The sequence below is a fragment of the Piliocolobus tephrosceles genome, chromosome 4 (assembly GCF_002776525.5).
Source record: "Piliocolobus tephrosceles isolate RC106 chromosome 4, ASM277652v3, whole genome shotgun sequence".
Taxonomy (NCBI): domain Eukaryota; kingdom Metazoa; phylum Chordata; class Mammalia; order Primates; family Cercopithecidae; genus Piliocolobus; species Piliocolobus tephrosceles.
In genome coordinates, this window is record NC_045437.1 from 68773513 (window position 1) to 68799612 (window position 26100).

Genomic DNA, 26100 nt, shown 5'->3' on the forward strand with positions numbered 1-26100 from the left:
TTGCTTACTGACTCTCAATTCTGAAGAAAAATGAGGTCTTGTTAAAGCATTCAGAAAATTTACCTGCAGTCGTGTATTAGAAGCAACAACCAGACCATTCCTCAGGATGGAGTGCCAGTTTTCAATGTGCGAGCCACTAAAAAAACAGACGGAAGGGAAAAAGCAAAACCAGAAAATTAATTATCTTCAAAGTGGTCACAATATAACAAGTCATGATGCCTTCTGAGGGTTCTGGATTGCTAAATCAAGTATTATGTAGTTGACTTCACAACCAGATACTGAATGACCATCTATTGAATGACCATCTGCTGAATGACCATTTACTGAAAGACAGTGATATCTTCCCCATACATTTCTGGAAAACTGGGTGGAGCACACCCCCATAACATTAAGCCTTACTCACTGAAATGCAAAGGTGCTTCCAAAGAGTTTTTTAGCAGCTCTAAAATTGGATTCTTTGGCTGGTGGACTGCTGAGAAGGAGGAACTGATGTGGAGTATGCATAAACTTCAATTGCTGCCATTTAAAATAAAGAAAAACAAAAACATGTAAAACTTAACATATATTCAGGCTGATGACAATTTCAAATTTTATTGGCTTAAGAATTACCCACTTTCAAACTATAGCAATTTTACACTCACCACATTAGCAAGCTAAATTGTATAATGTTTTACAAACTCTACTTAAGTGGTAAGTCACATGGAATTGCAAATATGAAGAACAATTCTTTGGGCAAATGGGAAAGGAGTAGGAAACAGACAATCCAAAGTCATTTATATTTAGCTTTGCAATACAGTACGCATTCATGTTTAAGCAGATCTGCCTTCTTAATTACATTTCTTTTACTTTTATTATTGAGTGCCTAAGTATATACTAGCTATTCAACTGGGGAAATATTCTGGAGTTTGCTAAGCAGAAAAGTTTATAAAACTGCAAAAATTCTTATTATGCTTTATTTGCATATATTTATAAAATTGAGAACTTTTGCCTACATTCAAATATAGGCTCCTGCTTGGTCATGGAAAGAAATGAAAGCAGAATCTTTTGGATTCATAGCTTGATAACATATTCTAAGTGTTTCCCTTTCTCTTACCAATATAGTTATACAGGTATATAAGGCACAGGAATCTCACATTTAGAGATTCATAGGTGGCAAAAATGAGATTTTTTTAGGTATAGCTCCTAGGTGATGATCAGAACTGAAATCCACAGTCTATTAGCTTTTTACAAATTATTATTTTTTAAGTTTACTAGGCTGATAAATAAGCTGTCTGAGGTTAACAGCTTCTCAGTTATAGAAAAGTGGACATGTGCCAACATTAAACTGACAATGATTACTAAGCACGTTAACTTCCTTCTGGTCAATCTCCATATAATATTTTTCAATTGCTTGTGGAATGACTAAATGATTTCATATTGATGTTTTTATTTACTTAAAAGGTCAGGACAACAGCCTCAATTTGAATTTGTTATCTGGAAAGATTTGGAGCTAGTGAACAAATGGCTATTTCAAACTAAAGAATGAGATTTAACCTGGATTTACTTCAATTCCTGGAGAGGCTGGCTAAAAATCACAAGGTAGGTTCTCCCAACTGGTAAGTACTCCTCCCATTTCTGTATGTATATGTAAAAAAACAAAACAACTTACCCTGTTAACTGGCAGTTTCACAATATGTGATCTATTACTTGATATAACCCTGAAATTAAAATGATCCATTAGTCACAAATATATGCCAAATATATTTAAAGTTCTTTTTCTTAGTTGACAAGTGATTAAAACTTATTTTTGCTGTGCCATAAACTAAACTTGGAAATAATTTCATTTAGTTGCATAATTTAGGTTTGCTTCCTGAAACAATTTAAAGAGCTTATGTAAGAAAAAAGATAACATTTTAATCCTAGAAAACACACTAGAAAGTCGTTCTCTAAAACTTAAGACATAGTTTTTAATAAGCATAACCTCAAATATCAGCAAAATGAACATTTGAACATTTCTGACTGTACTTTCAAATAATGATAATCCAAATACAAATATGAGCAGTAAGTCATGGATCTGCTTCTTTTATTCCTCTCTTAAATTACTTAAATTAAGGACACATTCTTATGAAGCTTTTTTTTCTTTAAATATTTGAGGATCTCTTTGAGCTGATGTATATACAACGGTTTATATATACAAAAATCCAACAAACGTAGACACTGCAGTTGAAGAAAATTAAATTCAAGTATCTGAAAGGAATTGCTCCATACTTTCAGCACACAAAATAAGTAGGGAAAAGTACACAAAGTTTTGGTAGACTCTCTTCATATTGAAAGAAGAATGACTAACAAGCTGAAGGAAGTTATCACAAGAATTAGAAGTTAACCATCTGACTGCAAGGAAAAAAAGAAAGCAACCAGATATCTGCAATTTTTACCTTCAATCTGAATATAATAATGAGAAAAATTTTAAGGTTACAATGGAAATTTAGTGTTATTTTACTTAAATCTGTCAGAATTTAGTAACAGATCATAAAAGATACAAAGAAGGAAGGCTTCTATACCTAATTTTTGTTATAATCTTGTTAGACTAAATTAAATATGTATTACACAATTTTAATGAAGTGAAAGTTAAGTAATCAGAATCTTGAAGAAGCCAGATTATTTTGCATCTGCCCACCTTTACATATTTTTTAAAACTTCCTGGTCGCAGCCTGGTATAAGTGCTTATTCATATCAATCTCTTTTAAGCCTTACATTTTTATTACTGTATGGTAAATCTCATGGAGTTGGAGTTTTCAAAGTTAATTCAAAGAGACATGTATATAAAGGCCTTCTAAGGGATGCTGAGTAGAAACTAGTGTCTTCATTTTGCAAATGAGAAACAAGAGAGGAAATTATTTGAAGTAGAAGGGGGCAAATTATTTGAAATGGGCATCACAGCAAGGTGACTTTTCAAACTACCTCTCCTCTTCATAGTCTAGCCCTCCTAGAACTCATGCTGGGATAACACTGTATCCCTCACCAGGCTCACTCTGAAACTGTGCATCTCCTGCAGTGAGCAAGCAAAGAGTTAATCATATTTATACTGCCCTTGTTAAGGGGGCAAAATATAAAACATTTATTTTGGATTAGAAAGATTTCAATAATAAAAGTTGAAACACTGAGTTTGATCACTTAGTCCTCACTGAACTAGAAAATTAAATGAACCAAAATGCTTTTGCCAGATAATCTAGTTAATCATATCTTGAAAACTATAGGCAAACTGCTGTCAAATGCACTATTTATCCTTCGTAGTGCATGTGACAGCATTCTCTTCCCCTTGTGATGTATAAGTTTTAATTAAAGTGAGAGTCATTATGGACTCTTAGGTTGTAAAATCACTAGGTCTCATAAGCTTGTAGAACTGTAGCACTGCAGGGCTTGTAAAACAGGCATTTTTTTTTTCTTAAAGCAAGCAGTAGAAAGGGATGCTGTTTTCATTATGAGGAAAACTAAAATTTCATACCATTGCAGTAAGGGATGAGCAAGGGGGTCCTGTTTATCCATCTGTTTCTTGATTTCCAGATATGGTGCCTGAAAAAACATCATAATACTTCTTGATTTTTCATAACAATTCATTTTTCCCTTTTTACAAAAGGAAAACCAGACTAAACAATATGCCTAATCTAGTAAGACTTAAAATTTTATGGACTTAACATGGGAACAACAACAATTATCTTAGTCTTTTCTCCCAAGATGATGGGAACCATGAACTTCCAAGCCACCAAAATGACTTGCCCAAACACTGTATTAAAAGACTTGTCCAGATTTTAGCCTGGCTTCCATTTACACTAGGCTATGTCCCTAAAGATGACCACTCTCCGGCCCCCTGTTGAGTGTCTGCTCAAGAAAACGTGAGGCTGCCAAACCACAAAATGTATACTGAACCAACCCACTTTGGCAAACCATGTTTGGTAATTCTCCACTTATCCCCTTCTGTAACTTTCCATTTTTACATAACTCCCCTAGTCCCATCTTCTTTTCCTTGCCTTTTCACGTACTTGTAGTGCCTTTTGCTTCCTCTCCTCTGCCTTTAAAAACTTGGATCACCTTTGTCTTAGTTGAAGTTGAGCTCAGTTTATGCTGCAGTCTCTCTCCCCCACTGCAGTGCTCTGAACAAATCTTTCTTGCCACCTTTACAAGTGTCCTGTAAAGTTTCTCTTTCACAATGACCATTTTTAACTGATAACTAATATGAAAGCAAAGCTTGTGAGAGCTACCACTCATGCTCATATCTGACAGTCCAGACTTACGTGTAGATCTTTACATTAAAAATTGGACACAATTTACCTAAGACGAACCCTTCCCTAAAAAGTATTTAATGGGATTTACCCAGACAACCATTTCACAGAACAAAAAGCAATCTCTCTGTGACAAATTAGGGCTATGTACAGGTCAGTATACTCTAGAAAACAGCATAGTATAATGTTGTATTTATTCAGAAAAGTTTAAAGAATTTGACACAATGAAGTCTGACAGTTTCCCTATGAAGTACACATTGGAAGAGGGCACGGCATTACTAATTCCACCTTGACAGCAAAGCACCAAGCAATTAAGCAACTTGCCCAAGGTCACAGGCCACATTCATTGACAAGTCAGGTACACAATTTTGGCCTCTAACTTCCTAGGCTGACGCTCAGTTGTCTACGTTGCCTCCTATTAAAATAGCTTACGCATGACCCAGAATAAAGAAAGCAATTTTTGGCAGAGAGCTGATTCCAGAGTCAGAGTTTGTAGCTATTTTTAAATCCAAGAATAATCAGGGTCTAGGGTATAGTATAAATACCTTATACCAAATTCTTTTTCATGACTAAAAATGTTTGTATGACTTAGTGTAAGATATTGCAATACGTTCTTTTTTTCTCCTAGGTGGAAATACATTTTATTGTTTTCTTTACCTACACAGATAAGGAGTGTTTATCTGAGAGAGAATTCAGATAATACAGAAAGGTACTGGCATAGAAAAACAACCCGAAGGGATGGTGATTTTTTTTTAAGCAAATAATAGCATTTGTGAATTAAAGGATCTCTTGTTTACTATTTGCCAGACACACACTATTTACTGAGTGAATGAATGAATGTTTGACTACATGAATAAATGATGATCAAAAGAATCAAGAAACAAAATGGAAATGGAAAAATGTACTTTTTAAGTACTCTCTTCCTACAGAGGAGTAGAGATAACTCTGGGAGTTGGTGGGGGGTGGGGAGAAAGCAGCATAGCAGCTTAGTGGGCCCTGAGACAGAAGGATTCCACTATTTCCTCCCCAGAGAAAATAAAGGACCCAGGGTAATACTCATTATAGGCCTGCAAGAGTCTCTAGGGCAGTGCGATCCTTGAAACCACTACATGCAAGCTGTACACATAATGTGTGTTCTCAATCTCAGATTATTAATTTCTACTTGCAATGATGAGTTTTAAACCTCTCTCCAAGTCTTTGACAGTGGAAAGGTCTCAATAATTCAACAGTGTGTGCTTTTCCAAGTGCTAGACTATAGCCCAGGGATGTGTTAGATTTTCCTAACAAACCCTGATCCTTGCTCATCAAACTATTTCCACCAAAGCCTCCCTTAATGACCAAAAACATAAACACATACTCTCAGGGAGCCTGGTGTCTTCCAAAGTGGTTTTGGGATTTTGCATTATATAAAATATTTATGGAAATTTTCCATTTTAAAGAACATTTCTGTTTTTATTTTAATACTCAAATGATGTTTTGAAATTGCTACCATCAATTAAAATTGACAGTCAGAAAGATGGTACCAGATTTAACCTTTGCCTTAAAATATCTCGACATACCTACATGTACCCAAGCTCTTGCTCAAGTTTGAGGGCAGAGTATTAGCAGTACAATTATCTTATAATTATCCACTTACTTTCCTGAAGTCACAGTGTTACATGCTAGAACACTGATGTGATTTAATTAAAACATCTGAATACTGCACAAATTTTTAAATGAATTTAGTTATACCCTGTATAATAGAAAAGTCTACATTTCACTACATAGCCAGAACTCTCAAACATTTAAAAAATATACTGTACAAGACCAGATGACATACTTACTTGTGTCATTTCTCTGATAGACGTTATGCTATCCAGTGCTTTCATTACTCGATCATAGTTCTTTTTCTGGTTAATGAAAAAGTAATGTTAAAAAACAGCATTTGCTTATAAGCTGTTGCAAGTCTATTTTTCACTAGAGAAATATATTATTTCCATATGTGAATTTTCTCTTAGGGTCAATTTGAAGGCAATGACTGTTTTGTGCACATAAAAGGGAAGACTATTATAAGATGGCTCCAGGACTTCAGTTAGAGAAAAGGAACAAAGAAAAACAATGCCAATCCTTCTATAAGTCATGGGAGAAAAATCTAGAAACACAAAAAAGTTATGGGGCTCCTGATTGAGGCTTTCACCACTAAAACACTAAGCCATAATGAATAAAGTCAACATAGAATCCTTCTAAAATATAAAAACCCACTTCAAATCTCACAATTGCTTTTATTTTATTTTGATTTGAATATTGTTAACAAAAGAGTATGGCTGAGGGTATGCAAATGATAGCATACTGTCATGTAGCTGACAATTCATTTTCAAGCAAGATCTAAGTATGTGTGCTGTTGCCATTTATGAAGAAATAAAGTTCTTCTAAGAAAATTGTATACAGTTGTTTCTATAAAATTATTTCAAGCTGAGTAGTAATAGAAACTGAGGCGATTTTAGCTCTTATGCAATTTGAAAGTTTTGTAATTTCAAAAGGATTCTGCCTTATCTTTAGGAACATTTATAAAATTGCGTCCTTAAGAAAGGCAGGTCCATTAACAATATGAACTAAACTTTCACTAACCTTCAGACAGCTGGGGAGGAAGAAGGGAAAGGGGAAAGGAGGGTTGAAGTGAAAATGCAGAAAAGAAAGGAAAACTTGTCTCTTTACCCATGATCTTTAAAATCAAAATGAGGTTATATAAGTCAGAATCCCCAAAAATATATAATGAAATTAAAATACTCATGGATATGCTTGATGAGATAGAGACTTAGATAGAAAGAGGAAACCTAATGAGACTACAATCTCAATGTTGTTGTTACTGTTAAAGAAAACTTTGTGATTGGTGTGCCAGGATAACAACTTACCCTGGGATTGAAGGCCAACATCTGAGGATCATTAGGATCTACCACAGAAGGATATGGCTCGAAAATCACAACTTTTCTAGGAGATTCCAACGCAGACCTACACATGGATACTAGTAGATCTACCACCTTGAAATATACACATAAGATAGTTACTACCCTTCAGGTTTTATCCAGTGCTTTGCCATTATTTCTCCCTCTCAAGGTAGCATAAGTTAATGAGGAAGATCCAGGACTGCTACCAGTCTCTCAAATGGATAATTCAAGACTTGAGACCATATTTGACCAAACTTGACCATCAATTCAAAATAACAAATGTGTGCTGCCTCTCATTACTCACAACTTAATATCTCTTTTTCAAGGGCACACATATGCTAGCATTGTTCTATGCCCTATGGTAAGACAAGGCACAAGACAGACAAGTCCCTGCTCTGGTGCAGTTGAAAGTCTAAGGGAGAAGATACACAATAAAATATTAGTTAAACAAGCAGATGCTTCAGTAGAATTTCTGATACTGTTACATGTTATATTAAAAAAAGTAGGCAACAGAGAATAATGCAGAAAGGGACACTGTTTTAGAGTGGCTAGGAAAGGTGGTGAATCTCAACAGACCTGTATGGGGTCCAGGAAGGAGACATGCGACCATCTGGGTAGATGTTCCGGGTGAAGGAAGCCCCATGTGCAGGAAAAGACTTTGGCATGATCCAGGAATAGCTAATTGCCTGACAACATCTTGCCCATTCCTATTCTCCTCTATCAAAGCCCACTAATGACCTTTGATTGGCTAAAGACAATGGCTTTATTCCTATGTTATCCTATGATTCTTCTGCACACTCTACTAGGAGGCAGTATTATATAGGAGTTTGATAGCATGGCTCTCCTTTCCAATCCCCAAAACAATATATTCTGGCCAGTGAATAAAGAAAACTGATACTGTCTCAATGGTCAGAGTTCATCTGAACAGACATACCTACAACGTGAACACAAGTGACTTAATAAGGAAGTAGCAGGTTTTAAATATATATATATAGGGAAAGCTATTTCTAGAAAATCTTTAGACAGGCATTTAAAAAATGCGCAGTAAGAGGGGACCAATTTTTGATTCTCCTGCTTTTAAGAGAGGAGCATTGTGACCTAATGACAGTAGGGCTCACTATGTTGTGTGGGTACTAACAAAACACATCCACCAAATCACAGCATTCAGAATTTCCAGTGACCTAAAATAATTAGCAACGCTCAAAGCACCAGACATAACATGTCCCGAGTACATAGACATGCATATCCACAAGACACACTCAGAAAACATTAGAATGGAAAAAGCTAATATTCCTGACACACTATTTCATTTATGTGTGTGTATGTAAATACATGCATACGTATAGATAGAGATATGCAAGAAGTTATATTCCAAGCAATAAACATAATAAGGACATAAAAAAACCCTCCTTTTTGTCTTGCACTCCCAACCTCACATTCCTTCTACCCTAGAGATGCACATTAACCCTGATACAGATTGTTTTCAGCATTATCTGGTCTCTAATGAAAACCCAAACAGGACTCCTGACAAAGAAGAATCGGTAAGATAAAATAGCCTTGTTGGGCGCGGTGGCTCACACCTGGTAATCCCAGCACTTTGGAAGACCAAGGCAGGAGGATCACCTGAGATCAGGAGTTTGAAACTAGCCTGGCCAAAGTGGTGAAACCCCATCTCTACTAAAAATACAAAAATTAGCCGGGCATGGTGGCAGGTGCCTGTAGTGCCAGCTACTCAGGAAGCTGAGGCAGGAGAACAGCTTGAACCTGGGAGGTGGAGGTTGCAGTGAGCCAAGATCACACCACTGCACTTCAGCCTGGGTGACAAGAGCAAAACTCTATCTCAGGAAAAAAAAAAAAAAAAAAAAAAAAAAAGATAAAATAAGCTTTTCTGACACCCTGTAGGGAGGAGGGGAATGACACAGATGGATATGCTCTCACTAAAACCCTTTAAAAATTATATCTCGCTAATAAAGCAATTGAAGCTTTATAAAAGTCCATGCATTTTTGACCAATATTTTTACTAGTATATTTAAGTAAATTATAATGTAATAATGGGTAGTAAATTTAATTGGTAGAATATTTCTGTTAATATATGTCTTAGCCTAATTTCAAAAAAAGAGTGTAACTACTGTGACTCAATTACATGGGATGCACCAAAGTTTCTAACTCCATGCTTACTTCCAGGATATAGCGCTAATGCCTGGAAGCAGCTTCTCAGCAAGGGATATTTCCACCTTTTTGTCTGAATAAGGTCTTATGACTGGCTTTCACCAGATCATCAGTGGAAAGGGGCTGACCTGATGCAAAGAAAGGTATGCCTGCCTCACTTTCTCTACTATATGGCATAGCGTAAAAACCACATGATGGAAGGGGTCCAGTTCGCCCAGTCACTACACAGAAAGTGGCCCATAAAACATTCTAATTGGAGTATGCGAATGACAAAATGCTACCATGTTAAGCTGCTGTGATTTTATGGTTTATCTGTTACAGAAACTAGCATTAGACTTTTTAAGAAGAAAAGCATTTATAATACAATTTGGATTTATATTCCTTTGCATATCTTAATTTTTCCAAATATCTCATGGACTAAAACAACCACTTTAAAAAATAAAAGGCTGGGTGTGGTGGCTCACGCCTGTAATCCCAGTAATTTGTGAGGCGGAGGTGGGAGGATCACTTGAGCCTAGGAGTTCAAGACCAGCCTGGACAACACAGTGAGACACTGTATCAAAAAAATAAATAAATAAAAATGTAAGAGAGGCTGGGCATGGTGGCTCATGCCTGTAATCCAAGCACTTCAAGGGGCTGAGGTGGGAGGATTCATTGAGGTTAGGAGTTCAAGATCAGCATGGCCAAGATGGCCAAATCCTGTCTCCACAAAAAAATACAAATATTTGCTGGGTGCAGTGGCGTGCACCTGTTATCCCAGATACTAGAGAGGCTGAGGCAGGAGAATTGCTTGAACCCAGGAGGCAGAGGTTACAATGAGCCGAGATTGTGCCAAAGCAGTCCGGCCTAGGTGACAGAAAGAGGCTCTCTCCGGGAAAAAAAAAAAAAAAAAAAAAAAGAAACAAACAAACAAAGAAACAAACAAAATAAAATAAAAAATAAAAGTGAGCACACAACTATGACTTCTCTTTTTTTTTTTTTAAATTTTGGCCTAAATGATATATTTCCCCATTCCCAACATTTAAAATTAAAGATTCTAAATAGTATCTTAGTATATATGATGCATGCCATAGGCAACAAGTTACCACATATATCTGCTTTCTTTGATTGAATAATATAACTGAAGAAGCAATTTGGAGGCTGACTTAGGTACTTGGGATGGAAATGCAAAGAAATATTAAGTTTAGGCAAGAAAAATTAGGACATTTGGTAAGTGAGGATAAAAAGGTCTGTGAATTTACAGAATCAGGTGCCTCCAAAGGACATTACATTACCTACAATTCAACTGGCAGAGCAACCCTCCCCACACAGACCCCTTTCAGGCATGAAAGAAAGGCCTCCAAGCTCTTGCAAATGAGAAAAATTCAGTCATTAGTCTTTAGCCATTAGTCTTTTACTAACTGGAAGTCCACGTGACTAAGAAAGGCACCTACAGGAATAGCCTACGGGTATACAATATAGTCTAAAAAAGGAAGCAGATTCAGAATTATAAACCAATCATTGTCCAATATTGCAATAGTAATTAAAAAAAAAAAAAAACTATCTTAAATGAGAGTCCGATATCTAAACAAATAAAATGGAACTATTCTGTTGAAGTAGTATTTGGGGTGCTGGAATGGTAGCTGCTTGGACCGCAGGACACTGTTGTTCCAGGTGAGTCCCCTGCAGTGATCCCGAGGAATGTCTTTGCAGCCCCCAGAGCACCACTTAAAATGCAGGGGTAAACTGAGGCAATGAGACTCTGAGGTGGTTTCTTTTTGTTTAGAAAAAGAAGTTATTTCCCTGTAATCCTTAGGATTAAGACCAGAATACTGGGGCACCTGTTTTAAGAAATAAAGTATGAAAAAAATGCTGTCTTTGAAGTAGAATTACTAAACTTTCTGAACTTTGGATATTGATTTTTAGAATTACATCACTAAATTGAGCTGATCAAATACTTGTGCTTTATATCAATCATTATATAATTTGAAATTCATTTCTATTCAAAACCATTAATTTTAAGATGTAACAATGATTTTAAAAGGCCAACTATTATTCTATCAGCATACCATACGGTTAGCATGTTACTTTTCCTTCTAATTTATAATTTACTATTTCTAGCCTTTAATTTCTTTTTTAAAGGGAAACTTGCATACAGTAAAATGTGTAAATTTTAAGTATACTATTGAAGAATTTTTAACATATATGCACATACATAAATCTATATAAATATACATGTGAGCATATTCATACAACATACCCCTTGTAAGGTTTAAATTATTTTTACATAGCTATAAATACCATATATATTAAAGTGACTTTTTTCTTCCTTTTAGCAATATTATTCCCAAGGGACAAGAAAAACTTTCACATTTAAAAAAGAAGGATGGAAAAGAAAAAGGCTCTCCATAGTCAGATATAATTTAGTAACCCTCTAAGTATAGGCTAGCTATTTTCTTAGTTTTAGGGATGCTCAGAACCTTTAATATACAAATGTGTGCATGTTGGGTGTGGGAAAAATACAAAGCTATAGTTCAGAAATTTATTTTAATCATGGAATCATTTTTTTCATAACATATAAGACTAATATTCTACTGTTTGTATTATTTGTTTCATTTATAATTCAATTATATGAAAAATACTGCCCTAAATATTTCATCAGGTGGATGCATCATAGTTTTAGTTAATCAGTAAAATGACTAGGCTAAGGGGTGCTTACATTCCTAAGCTCTAGGCTACCATCTGTATTATTTAACTGTTGTGCCTTCATAAGCCTGATACACTGCCTCAGGCTGTGCATGTTCAATTTTACTGTCCTATAGTTTGTATTAGTAAACAATTTTTTAAAACTAGGTATTTGTTAAGCTATCTGGAGTTTGTTTTTGCACACAGTGTAAGGTAAAGCGCTAAACCAATTTTTCCCCCGGTACAGGCCATTTGTTTCGACTTCACTTACTAAATAACTCTTTAGTAAGTGAGGAGGTGAAATCTACTTTTACATTAAATTTATTCATAATTTGATCCATTTGGGGGATAATCTGCCGTTGATCTGTCACACTATTCTTTGCCAATACTATATTTTGTCAAAATGTTATAGCACTGCATATGTCTCTGTATGTGGTTGGTCTAGCCTCTCTTAATCAATGTTCATTCATTTTTTAGAGTTTTCTTTGATTTTTTTTTCTTATAGATGAATTAGTAGTTTAATCAGGTTCTTTAAGTGGGGGAAAAAAAAAAAACTTGAAATTTTGATGGAATTGCTTTTCTTCCTGTCTCCTAAACACTGCTAATGTAAAACTGAATGTTCTCTTTTTATTACATATTCTGCCTATTATCTTTTCACCTAAGGTTTAAAAATAAATTGGCTTCCATTTTATGGCAGTATATCTTTACAAATAAATTTTACATAAAGCATGCACGAGGGTTTCAATATTTCCACTTCACCGTGTAAGAAGAAATTACAATTATTTTTCATACAATAGAAAGTTGGTTTAATTTCTCTCCTTGGCAATCGTGAAATGACAAAACACATATTAGATGAAGACAGAACATCTAGTTTACATATAAAAAATATCAAACGCCAATTTGCCACTTAACAAGAAGTTATCAAATATTTCCCCCAAAGAATAGCAGAATGAAGATAACTAGTGGACTGGAACACATTTTTCAAAGCAAAATAAGAAATAATTAGTATCCTGTGTTACTACCTGAGCTCCAGTTGCTATTTCATCAGCAGCTTCATTCATTACTCCCAGGGTTTGGAAAGCAAACACACACAGCTCCCGTTCACACACAGTAGGCTACAAAAGAAAAGGGAATCAATATTAATCACAAAACTTTTTCCCAACTCTCAGTTTCAAAATTAAATTCGTGACATTTCACATAATAAATAGAAAATGCAGTTTTAGTGTTTTTTAAAAAGGAAATCATACCACTTTAACAAGAAATAAATTCTTACATTTAGGTAACAATTAGCAGAGTCATTTACTAATATAGAGTCAAAAATATTATTAAAAAGATCCTTTTCAGTTAGCTTTAGACACACTCAGAACAATTTAGCAGTAAAAAATTCCTTAAATAGGAAAATTTATCTCTCGTGCTTTCATATACATTTGCACATGAGATGTATAGAAAACATAAATACCTAAGCTGGTGATATAACAATAAATGAGTTTAAATATGAAAGCTGTATAAAACAAACATATGAAAGAGAATTCCACTTTGTCCTATGAAATTTTGTTTGTAAAAAACAAAACAAAAAAAAGCATGATTCTGTTTACTTGCTACCCAGCTCTTGAAAGATTCGTTTTGTTGCAAACACTTTTGGCTTCAATAACCTCATGAAGTCAAGAGCACTGAAATATACACTCTGCAATTACTTTGGAAGAGCTCTCATCTTTCAAATCTAATATAGTGTCATCCCTCTGATTTATCTTATCTCCCAAGTTACATTGCATTAGGTAGCTGATGAAGCCTAACACGATGCAATCCATGGTGCCCCTGCACAGCTGACAAAAGGCATTTGTTAGTGTCACTGCTCCTACGCTCACTTCTTTCAGAGGCCAACTTGGTCTCTTGTTTAACCAGTGGGGACGTATGGCCCCATTCTGAACATAAAGGATGTTCAGAATGCGTGGCTTTGTAGATAGAAAGCCATATGCGTGGCTTTGTAGATAGAAAGCTTGACCAATTACAAAGCTTCTGGTTGACTTTGCTCCAAAAAGGATTTTAGGGGAAAAAAATGAATCGATATATTTCCTTTGTCAGACTTAAAAGTGCATTTGATTCCATTTTCAGAAACTTCAGAACCATGAGAGGAAGTAGAGAAAGTTCTTCATCCAGACTCAAGCTATACACTCTGCAATATATATTTAGATATACATACAGCAAAATGTTCAATTTCAACAACTTTTCCTTTAACTTGAGTGTTTATTTTTAACCTTCTCCAATTTTTTTTTGTGTATCTATATGTGTATATGCTTTACCCTCAATTTTCCCCATGGATATTATATTGCTTCTTTTGTTCATTTTCTGGGGCTTAGAGCATGGTATGATCTGAAATAAGGCAACCACTTACTGCATATTTATGATAGTGTCAAACGCTATTCTGGTGCTTGAATACAATGAAACAGTACACAAACAAGAATCCAAGGAGAAGATAAACCTTAGATATCATAAAAGGCCCTGGGAATTTATTTTTATATCAGCTACTGAGGAAGTAAACAGTGACATGTGAGTTAATAGGTGCAGCAAACCAACACGGCACATGTATACATATGTAACAAACCTACACTTCGTGCACAGCTACCCTAGAACTTAAAGTATACTAATAATTTTTAAAAACCCAATGCAAATAATATGAAATAAAATATCTTACCACATGAGATTGAAAGTTCAAGTAACTTTCAATCCAGGAAAAATGTCAAGGGAAAGGAAAAATGCAATAGACACAGTTTTTATTATAAATCTCTATCAATACACCCTGTTACCAATCCTAGATATTCATGTGACATTCTGGCTCTGTTGCAAATGATTTTTAGCAATTTCACCGAGACCTCTCTATTTCCTATCATGAATAATAAATAAGCAAAATTTCAGCACTTACTATAATGCTTTTTTTCTGCATTTCTGTTTCAATGCCCTCCAACCCTGATCCATTTATATTCAAATCTTGAAAGCTCTAAATCGGCAAGATGGCCGAATAGGAGCAGCTCCAGCCTCCAGCTCTCAGCGTGAGCGACATAGAGGACAGGTGATTTCTGCATTTTCAACTGAGGTACTGGGTTCATCTCACTAGGGAGTGCCAGACAATCGGTGCTGGTCAGGTGGTGCAGCCCAACCAGCGAGAGCTGAAGCAGGGCGAGCCATCGCCTCACTTGGGAAGCACAACAGGGAAGGGAATCCCTTTTCCTAGCCAAGGGAAACTGAGACACACAACACCTGGAAAATCAGGTCACTCCCACCCTAATACTGTGCTTTACCAAGGGTCTTAGCAAATGGCACACCAGGAGATTATATCCCACACCTGGACAGGAGGGTCCCACGCCCACAGAGCCTCCCTCCTTGCTAGCACAGCAGTCTGAGAGCTATCTGAAAGGCAGCAGCAAGGCTGGGGGAGGGGCACCCGCCATTGCTGTGGCTTAAGTAGGTAAACAAAGCCTCCTGGAAGCTCAAACTGGGTGGAGCCCACCGAAGCACAAGGGGGCCTGCCTGTCTCTGTAGACTCCATCTCTGGGGACAGGGCATAGCTAATCAAAGAGCAGCAGAAACCTCGGCAGAGGTAAATTATCCTGTCTGACAGCTTTGAAGAGAGCAGTGGATCTCTCAGCATGGAGGCTGAGATCTCAGAAGAGAAAGACTGCCTGCTCAAGTGAGTCCCTGACCCTTGAGTAGCCTAACTGGGAGATATCGCACACTAGGTGCAGACTGACACCTCACACCTCACACCTCACACAGCGGGGTACAACCCTGAGACAAAGCTTCCAGAGCAAGAATCAGACAGTAACACTCGCTGTTCAGCAATATTCTATCTTCTGCAGCCTCCACTGCTGATACCCAGGCAAACAGGGTCTGGAGTGGACCTCAAGCAATCTCCAACAGACCTATAGCTGAGGGTCCTGACTGTTAGAAGGAAAACTAACAAACAGAAAGGACAACCACACCAAAACCCCATCAGTTCGGCACCATCATCAAAGACCAAAGGCAGATAAAACCACAAAAATGGGAAAAAAGCAGGACAGAAAAGCTGGAAATTCAAAAAATCACAGTGCATCCCCCCACTCCAAAGAAACTCAGCTCATCGCCAGCAACAGATCAAAGCTGGACACAGAATGACTTTGATGAGTTGAGAGAAGAAGGCTTCAGTCGATCAAACTTCTCAGAGCTAAAAGAGGAATTACGTAACCAGCACGAAGAAACTAAAAATCTTGAAAAAAGAATGGAAGAATGGATAACTAGAATAATCAATGCGGAGGAGGCCATAAACGAACTGACAGAGATAAAAACCATGACACGAGAAATATGTGAAATGCACAAGCTTCAGTAACCAACTCGATCAACTGGAAGAAAGAGTATCAATGATTGAAGACCAAATGAATGAAACGAAGTGAGAGAGAAGTCTAGAGGAAAAAGAGGAAAAAGAAATGAACAAAGCCTCCAAGAAATATGGGATTATGTGAAAAGACCAAATCTACATCTGATTGGTGTGCCTGAAAGTGAGGGGGAAAATGGAACCAAGTTGGAAAACACTCTTCAGGATATCATCCAGGAGAACTTCCCCAACTTAGTAAGGCAGGCCAACATTCAAATTCAGGAAATACAGAGAATGCCACAAAGATACTCCTCAAGAAGAGCAACTCTAAGACACATCATTGCCAGATTCACCAAAATTGAAATGAAGGAAAAAATGTTAAGGGCAGCCAGAGAGAAAGGCTGGGTTACCCACAAAGGGAAGCCCATCAGACTAACAGCAGATCTCTCGGCAGAAACTCTTCAAGCCAGAAGAGAGTGGGGGCCAATATTCAACATTCTTAAACAAAAGAATTTTCAACCCAGAATTTCATATCCAGCCAAACTAAGTTTCCTAAGTGAAGGAGAAATAAAATCCTTTACAGAGAAGCAAATGCTTAGAGATTTTGTCACCACCAGGCCTGCCCTACAAGAGCTCCTAAAGGAAGCACCAAACATGGAAAAGAATACCAGGTACCAGCCATTGAAAAAACATATCAAAATGTAAAGACCATCGATACTAGGAAGAAACTGCATCAACTAATGAACAAAATAACCAGCTCTAGTATCAAAATGACAGGATCAAGTTCACACATACCAATATTAACCTTAAATGTAAATGGACTAAATGGTCCAATTAAAAGACACAGACTGGCAAATTGGATAAAGAGTCAAGACTCATTAGTTTGCCCTATTCAGGAGACCCTTCTCACATATAGAGACACACATAGGCTCAAAATAAAAGGGTGGAGGAAGATCTACCAAGCAAATGGAGACCAAAAAAAAAAAAAAAAAGCAGGGGTTGCAATCCAAGTCTCTGATAAAACAGACTTTAAACCATCAAAGATCAAAAGAGACAAAGAAGGCCATTACATAATGGTAAAGGGATCATTTCAACAGGAAGTGCTAACTATCCTAAATATATATGCACCCAATACAGGTGTACCCAGATTCATAAAGCAAGCCCTTACAGACTTACAAAGAGACTTAGACTGCCATACAATAATAATGGGAGACTTCAACACCCCACTGTCAACATTAGACAGATCAACGAGACAGAAAGTTAACAAGGATAACCAGGAATTGAAATCAACTCTGCACCAAGCAGACCTATTAGACATCTACAGAACTCTCCACCGCAAATCAACAGAATATACATTCTTCTCAGCACCACATCACACTTATTCCAAAATTGATCACATAGTTGGAAGTAAAGCACTCCTCAGTAAATGTAAAAGAAGAGAAATTATAACAAACTGTCTCTCAGACCACAGTGCAATTAAACTAGAACTCAAGACTAAGACACTCAATCAAAACCGCTCAACTACATGGAAACTGAACAACCTGCTCCTGAATGACTACTGGGTACATAATGAAATGAAGGCAGAAATAAAGATGTTCTTTGAAACCAATGAGACAAAGATAAAATATACCAGAATCTCTGGGACACATTTAAAGCAGTGTGTACAGGGAAATTTATAGCCTAAATGCCCACAAGAGAAAGCTGGAAAGATCTAAAATTGACACCCTAACATCACAATTAAAAGAACTAGAGAAGCAAGAGCAAACACATTCAAAAGCTAGCAGAAGGCATGACATAACTAAGATCAGAGCAGAACTGAAGGAGATAAGAGACACAAAAAACCCTCGAAAAAAATCAATGAATCGAGGAGCTGGTTTTTTGAAAAGATCAACAAAATTGATAGACCGCTAGCAAGACTAATAAAGAAGAAAAGAGAGAAGAATCAAATAGATGCAATAAAAAATGATAAAGAGGATATCACCACTGACCCCACAGAAATACAAACTACCATCGGAGAATACTATAAACACCTCTACACAAATAAACTAGAAAACCTAGAAGAAATGGATAATTTCCTGAACACTTACACTCTCCGAAGACTAAATCAGGAAGAAGTTGAATCCCTAAATAGACAAATAGCAGGCTCTGAAATTGAGTCAATAATTAATAGCCTCCCGACAAAAAAAAGTCCAGGACCAGACAGATCCACAGTCGAATTCTACCAGACATACAAGGAGGAGCTGGTACCATTCCTTCTGAAGCTATTCCAATCAATAGAAAAAGAGGGAATCCTCCCTAACTCATTTTATGAGGCCAACATCATCCTGATACCAAAACCTGGCAGAGACACAACAAAAAAAGAGAATTTTAGACCAATATCCCTGATGAACATCGATGCAAAAGTCCTCAATAAAATACTGGCAAACTGAATCCAGCAGCACATGAAAAAGCTTATCCACCATGATCAAGTGGGCTTCACCCCTGGAATGCAAGGCTGGTTCAAAATACACAAATCAATAAATGTAATCCAGCATATAAACAGAACCAAAGACAAAAACCACATGATTATCTCAATAGATGCAGAAAAGGCCTTTGACAAAATTCAACAGCCCTTTATGCTAAAAACTCTCAATACATTAGGTATTGATGGAACAGATCTCAAAATAATAAGAGCTATTTATGACAGACCCACAGCCAACATCATACTGAATGGGCAAAAACTGGAAGCATTCCCTTTGAAAACTGGCACAAGACAGGGATGCCCTCTCTCACCACTCCTATTCAACATAGTGTTGGAAGTTCTGGCTAGGGCAATCAGGCAAGAGAAAGAAATAAAGGGTATTCAGTTAGGAAAAGAAGTCAAATTGTCCGTGTTTGCAGAAGACATGATTGTATATTTAGAAAACCCCATCATCTCAGCCCAAAATCTCCTTAAGCTGATAAACAACTTCAGCAGTCTCAGGATACAAAATCAATGTGTAAAAATCACAAGCATTCTTATACACCAGTAACAGACAAACAGAGAGCCAAATCATGAATGAACTTCCATTCACAATTGCTTCAAAGAGAATAAAAAACCTAGGAATCCAACTTACAAGGGATGTAAAGGACCTCTTCAAGGAGAACTACAAATCACTGCTCAGTGAACTAAAAGAGGACACAAACAAATGGAAGAACATACCATGCTCATGGATAGGAAGAATCAATGTCATGAAAATGACCATACTGCCCAAGGTAATTTATAGATTCAATGCCATCCCCATCAAGCTACCAATGACTCTCTTCACAGAATTGAAAAAAACTACTTTAAAGTTCATATGGAACCAAAAAAGAGCCCACATTAACAAATCAATCCTAAGTCAAAAGAACAACGCTGGAGGCATCATGCTACCTAACTTCAAACTATACTACAAGGCTACAGTAACCAAAACAGAATGGTACTGGTATCAAAACAGAGATATAGACCAATGGAACAGAACAGAGCCCTCAGAAATAATACCACAGATCTACAGACATCTGATCTTTGACAAACCTAACAAAAACAAGAAATGGGGAAAGATTCCCTATTTAATAAATGGTGCTGGGAAAATTGGCTAGCCATAAGCAGTAAGCTGAAACTGGATCCTTTCCTTACTCCTTATATGCAAATTAATTCAAATCCAATTAGAGACTTAAATATTAGACCTAATAACATAAAAACCCTAGAAGAAAACCTAGGTAATACCATTCAGAACATAGGCATGGGTAAGGACTTCATGTCTAAACCACCAAAAGCAATGGCAACAAAAGCCAAAATTGACAAATGGGATCTCATTAAACTAAAGAGCTTCTGCACAGCAAAAGAAACTACCATCAGAGTGAACAGGCAACCTACAGAATGGGAGAAAATTCTTGCAATCTACTCATCTGACAAAGGGCTAATATCCAGAACCTAGAAAGAACTCAAACAAATTTACAAGAAAAAAACAAACAACCCCATCAAAAAGTAGGCAAAGGATATGAACAGACATTTCTCAAAAGAAGACATTCATACAGCCAACAGACACATGAAAAAATGCTCGTCATCACTGGCTATCAGAGAAATACAAATCAAAACCACAATGAGATGCCATCTCACACCAGTGAGAATGGCAATCACTAAAAGTCAGGAAACAACAGGTGCTGGAGAGGATGTGGAGAAATAGGAACACTTTTACACTGTTGGTGGGATTGTAAACTAGTTCAACCATTGTGGAAAACAGTATGGCGATTCCTCAAGGATCTAGAAGTAGAAATACCATATGACCCAGCCATCGCATTACTGGGTATATACCCAAAGGATTATAAATCATGCTGCTATAAAGACACATGCACACGTATGTTTATTGCGGCACTATTCACAATAGCAAAGACTTGGAATCAACCCACACGTCCATCAGTTACAGACTGGATTAAGAAAGTGTGGCACATATACACCATGGAATACTATGCAGCCATAAAAAAGGATGAGTTCTTGTCCTTTGTAGGGACATGGGTGTAGCTGGAAATCATCATTCTCAGCAAACTCTCGCAAGAACAGAAAACCAAACACTGCATGTTCTCACTCCTAGGTAGGAACTGAACAATGAGATCACTTGGACATGGGAAGGGAACATCACACACCGGGGCCTATTATGGGGAGGGGGCAGGGTCAAGGGATGGCACTGGGAGTTATAACTGATGTAAATGACATGTTGATGGATGCTCACGAGTTGCTGGGTGCAGCACACCAACATGGCACATGTATACATATGTAACAAACCTGCACATTGTGCACATGTACACTAGAACTTAAAAGTATAATTTAAAAAAAAAAAGAAAAAAAAGAAAGTTCTAAATCAACTTTATTGACTTGTCAACTGACGCATTATTTTAAATAATATGCCTGCATTCCTCAGGATGAAGCTATGATTTGATTAGTTTGTGGAAACACTTTTCTTTCCTGAATGTTTTTGGTTTAAAAATAACCCTCTTCCCATACTCAAGTGAGTAAGGCAGATTTCTAGGTATATTCTGCTACTCCAATAGTTTGAAGAAGGAAATCAGACAGAAATCAGGCACCCTAGAAAATCTGCTTTTTGGAAACAAAAACCAAAACACTTTGCCATCATACTAAAAAAATGAGAAGTAAAAGGACTATGTTCTTATAAAAATAATTTTATCTTTCCTTTTTAACACAGCAACTACAAAGGTCATGATGTAATTAATTTATATACCAGACACCACACTAAGTAAATGCTAATAAATTTTTTAAATAACAATTCTGTATCTCTTGCTCATTTTTACTAGAAGGTTCAAGTAGTATTTAAGATGTAAGACGCAAATGACTTTATTTTGAGGTGTTTGTATATTTATTTTTGTAGAGTAGTAATCCTCCCTTTTCCTTGTTTATCCACACTTTATTTCTGAGAAGTTCAAAGTGTTAACACCAGCTGCTGCACTAAAAGAAAGTTATCAAATTGTATTAAGTAACTAGATGTCTCTTTCGCTCACAGAAGGAACATCTTATTCAAGGAAGAGAAACTGAATCACTCCCTTAAAGACACACAAGTAGTTATATTGTGGGCTAGCCTTATCTTATTCCCACCCAATCCTCCACCCTGACAAATTCTACTATGACTATGTTATTTACATGGAAAATGTTAGCATCAATTCAAAATAGCACATGGTCATTTTAAGAACTATTACCAGTTAAGTGTATTGCCATGTTTTATTGTACATAATTTAATACAAAGTATGTATGCTTAAATAAAACCAGGTGTTATATTACCTATTAATTCATTCTGAGTTTACAAAAAAACTATTAGTTCCAATTTGTAAAATACTACCTATTCTTAATATTATGTTGCCTGGAAGCAATTAACTGCTCTAATTTAGACCGTAAAACCATAGCAAGTCCCTCTATTATCAACACATACATATTTGCTATAGAATATTCATTAGGCACTATTTAAAAGCACGAGGAACGTATTTATATATGTCCCTAAAATAAGACATATTTTAGAAGTTTTCAACTAAAATGAATACATTTTTAACTTTATTTGAATCAAAGCAATTTAAATGTGAGCAATAAAAACATGTTTCAAAAAATGTTTTAAGCTCGGAAGAATATTTTAGAACCTAATTGTATTTTAAGAAATTTATGTTTTTCATGAATTTAAATTATCCTCTACTGGTAATAGAAATAATACATCTCTAAAGAATCTAGCTATGTATTTATGTAGAGAAAAGCATGGTGTAGTTTTTCAAATATTTTTGCCATGGTCTTTTTGTTTAAACAAAATATTTCACATAAGTCCAGTATACAAAACAGCTAAAAGTGGAGCTTGTTCTTGTTGGAGCACATGTGCACAGTTCAGTTTTCCTATCTATAAAATGGGGGTAAAAATAGTATCTAGCTCTCAAATTGATAAAAATACCAAGTGAGATAAGGTTTTAAAAAATATCCTTGAGGTATGAAAAGCTGTTTAAATATTTACAATATAAGGGAACCTGGAGAAGCTAGTTCTACTGCCTTAACTCAATGTGTATACAAAGATAAGTATTTAATAAAAAATAGTTTTCTTTGAAGCATATTATGAAGTAGCATTTTTATTTGTATATCCACAGTTTAAAACTATTGCTGCAATTTTTCTTACTAAAAATGAAATAAGCAGAGTAAATATAAATTCCTATTTAAAAACTGGTATTGAAAAATGCAAGAATAATTATATGAATATCTTCTAGAACTACAAACTTAGAAGCCTTTAACTCTCTGTATTTACAGTTTTATAGTCAATGCTTTGGGTTCTGTTTGTGGTCAAGACACACATTCAGGATGAGGAAAGGTGTGCGGTCCATGAAGAGAGAGAGAATCCCACAGCAATTAAGGCAGATCCACAGTAAGAGAGCATCAGGTCTAATTAGGCCTAAACACGCAGTAGTCTCTATTTGTCCCATACAACTAAAGATGTTGTTTGAGTATTAAAACTAAATTCTACTTAGTTTGAATTTTTTTTTTAAACAATGTTTTTGAAGTAAAGGTTTTTTGGCATAATTATTATTTTAGTTAGTATTTCAGAAGTTGATATCTGAACTTCCATGTTGAAGGTTGGGGGAGGGTTTTAATAGGTTAAGCTTTTTCATCCATTCTTCAAATATTAAAATCAGGTCTAAATACAAGCAGACCTATCTGTTTTACTCTTAGAAGGTAAAATGGGACATACCTAGGTCTATCCTCATGCTCAGTTTCTCATGAATTTTCATGGCAATGTCTTTGTGAAAGAAAACGGAATCAAATCTTGAGACCCCCAAACTCACTATGCCAAAGGGAAAGTTAAGCTTGGGAACTGAGTCAGGCCATACTGCTTTCCTTTTGTTCCCAAACTGATAGCTGTTATTTCACAGCTCCGTGTCATAGCCTCACCCATGAGACAGGTTTCCATGACAATACAAAGTCGCACATCTCCCCAGATGGCCTCCCTCACAAGGAAATTCCTTGAAGCCCCCAAATCTTTCAGGAGACATACCCACTATAAACTAGCCCTAAAACCAAGTTCTGCTAAATCTCATCCTGACAATGTCAATTATTAGCTTATCTTCACAGGGCGAGAGCAAGGACCAAGAACAGAGATATCCTTGTGCCTACCCTGTGATTAATACATAACTTTTTCCTCTACTCCCTCTTTTCACATGTAAAATGTAGATTTACTGAGGCTAATCAGAGCCTCATAAGAATGTAACCATTTGCCTCATTACCTACCCGTCCTCTTCCTCCTGCCTCAGTCATTTTTTGGTTAACACCTAAAACTGGACCAAATTATAACTGGGTGTTGTTAATTTCACTTGCAAAATAAGAACCTTAGTTACAAACATCTGTCTAATGCTGGATACACAAAAATATAGATTCTCAGGTTTCTCAGTTGGCTTTGCTTCAGTAAGAATGGGCATTACTCTAACTGGGTGACAGACATATGCAAACATATTTGGGAATCAGCAGACTAGAATCTCAAGCCTCATCAAACCACTCAGAGCAAGTAATCCAGGGCATTTCACATCATAGGAGAAGAGAATGAGATCATAACTCTCATGTCACATGCTGTTGTGGGAAATAAGAAAGTCTATTAACCAAGGACACACAGAATGATTGCCAAGTATCAAAGACAGAAGCCCAGCTTTGCAAGAACTGTTATTCACACAGCCACATGGTTTTCTCCAGCAGAGGTCAGCAGTTCAGCAGAGTACACAATTGTACCAATCCACGATTGAGGTGATGAAGGTAAGTTTAACAGAAAAGGGCATTAGGAATTTAGAGGCTGATAAAACTGGCATTTCTGACATAAGTCCTTGTTTTATTGTTTTTCAAAAACACCTGAAGACACAAACTACATTTAAAAAGCATGTCTAAAACAATTTGCTGCATTAACACTCTAGTTGATTCCACAATGGAGAGAACCATGCATTTGGTTTTGGTTTGGTTTTGTGATGACAGTATAAATGACACTTTTAAATTGAAAATCGAGGACTTCCTGAACAATTCTTGTGATGTTAATGTGAGCGTTATGCAGATGCAAAATGTTATGTGTCAGGACTCAAATCTGGAAGTGACATTTATAACTTTTGTAAACAAAAGTGAAGAAGGAGCAGCAGGGAGTTTCTAAGTACGTAGTTTAGTTCCCTGTATTGCAGAGAGTGTGACATGCTAACCTAGACCTCTGAGTGGAGTGACAGATAGTGGCAAAAGCAGTGACTAAAATTTTAGGACTTCTGGAGAATAAAGGTTAAAGAGGATTTGTGTCATCTAAAAAACAATCAGGCTTAAAGAAAAGAAAAGAAAAAAAAAAAAAAAAAAAAAAAACATGGGAGAGCCTAAGTTTGGAAAGCAAGATCTAACAAATGTAAATGTAATAAAATAGAATGGGCATAGAATTCTATAGAAACCTGAGTTTTATCTAACCTGTTTAATCACCAGTGGGTTATAACTTACACTCTTTATGTCTCTGGGACTTACTACAGACTGTAATATGTCAGATGGGCTCAATAATGATCAGTGAATCAGTTAATTGGTTAATATCTCTTAAGAAATTATATATTACTTTTTATATATTACTCTTGAATTTACAGCCAAACATATTGCAATGTAAATACAAGTAAGATATAGAAAAAAATGAATGGGACCAACTTAGGTAAAATATCTGTTTCACAGAATCAAGAGGTAGTTCTTCCTGTGTCTACCTCTCTTCCTTTCAACGTGAAAAGTTTCTTTAATTTTCATTTCCTGATCTGATTTCCTATGTCACTTACCTTACTACTTAAGAAAGTTTTCTGATATTCTTAGGTATCAGTCTACATCACAGCAACAATAAACCATCTGATAATCATCTGTATTTATTTAGAAAATGTTTTCTCTCTTGCTTATATAAAAGCATGGCCATTTGTAGAAAAATACAGCAATATTCATTGTTGCAGATATAGATAAAGTCAAAATTTCGAGTGAGACACCAAGAATACTAATAGTAACTATAATATTTCCACTACTTACTATAGGAATGAATTGCCCACAATTAAACTACAAACAGTGAACTCCCAACAATGTGTGTGGTACATTTCCAGAACATAAATGTAGTCAATTCAAGTCTATAAGTCTATAAGTCTATAAGTAAGAACCCCTGCCTGGTGCCATTCTATCAGTATTAGAATCCTATCTCTATTACTTACTACCACACTAACACTGAATAAATTA

At 36.1% G+C, this 26100-nt stretch overlaps 1 protein-coding gene across 3 annotated transcripts in view; it reads right to left on the reverse strand.

Moving 5' to 3' along the window:
• The window catches only part of PARP8 (poly(ADP-ribose) polymerase family member 8), a 194221-nt gene that overhangs the window by 18220 nt on the left and 149901 nt on the right, over nt 1-26100 (reverse strand). For 2 of the 3 annotated variants that reach the window (XM_023210563.2, XM_023210562.2), the window contains exons 16-22: nt 13039-13131; nt 7151-7276; nt 6083-6148; nt 3485-3552; nt 1649-1697; nt 404-516; nt 64-136 (exon numbers count right to left, since the gene is read on the reverse strand). In XM_023210563.2, coding sequence (XP_023066331.1) covers nt 64-136; nt 404-516; nt 1649-1697; nt 3485-3552; nt 6083-6148; nt 7151-7276; nt 13039-13131 — 588 coding nt within the window. The remainder of the gene's footprint in view (nt 1-63; nt 137-403; nt 517-1648; nt 1698-3484; nt 3553-6082; nt 6149-7150; nt 7277-13038; nt 13132-26100) is intronic. The other variant, XM_023210564.2, reaches the window with a different exon arrangement.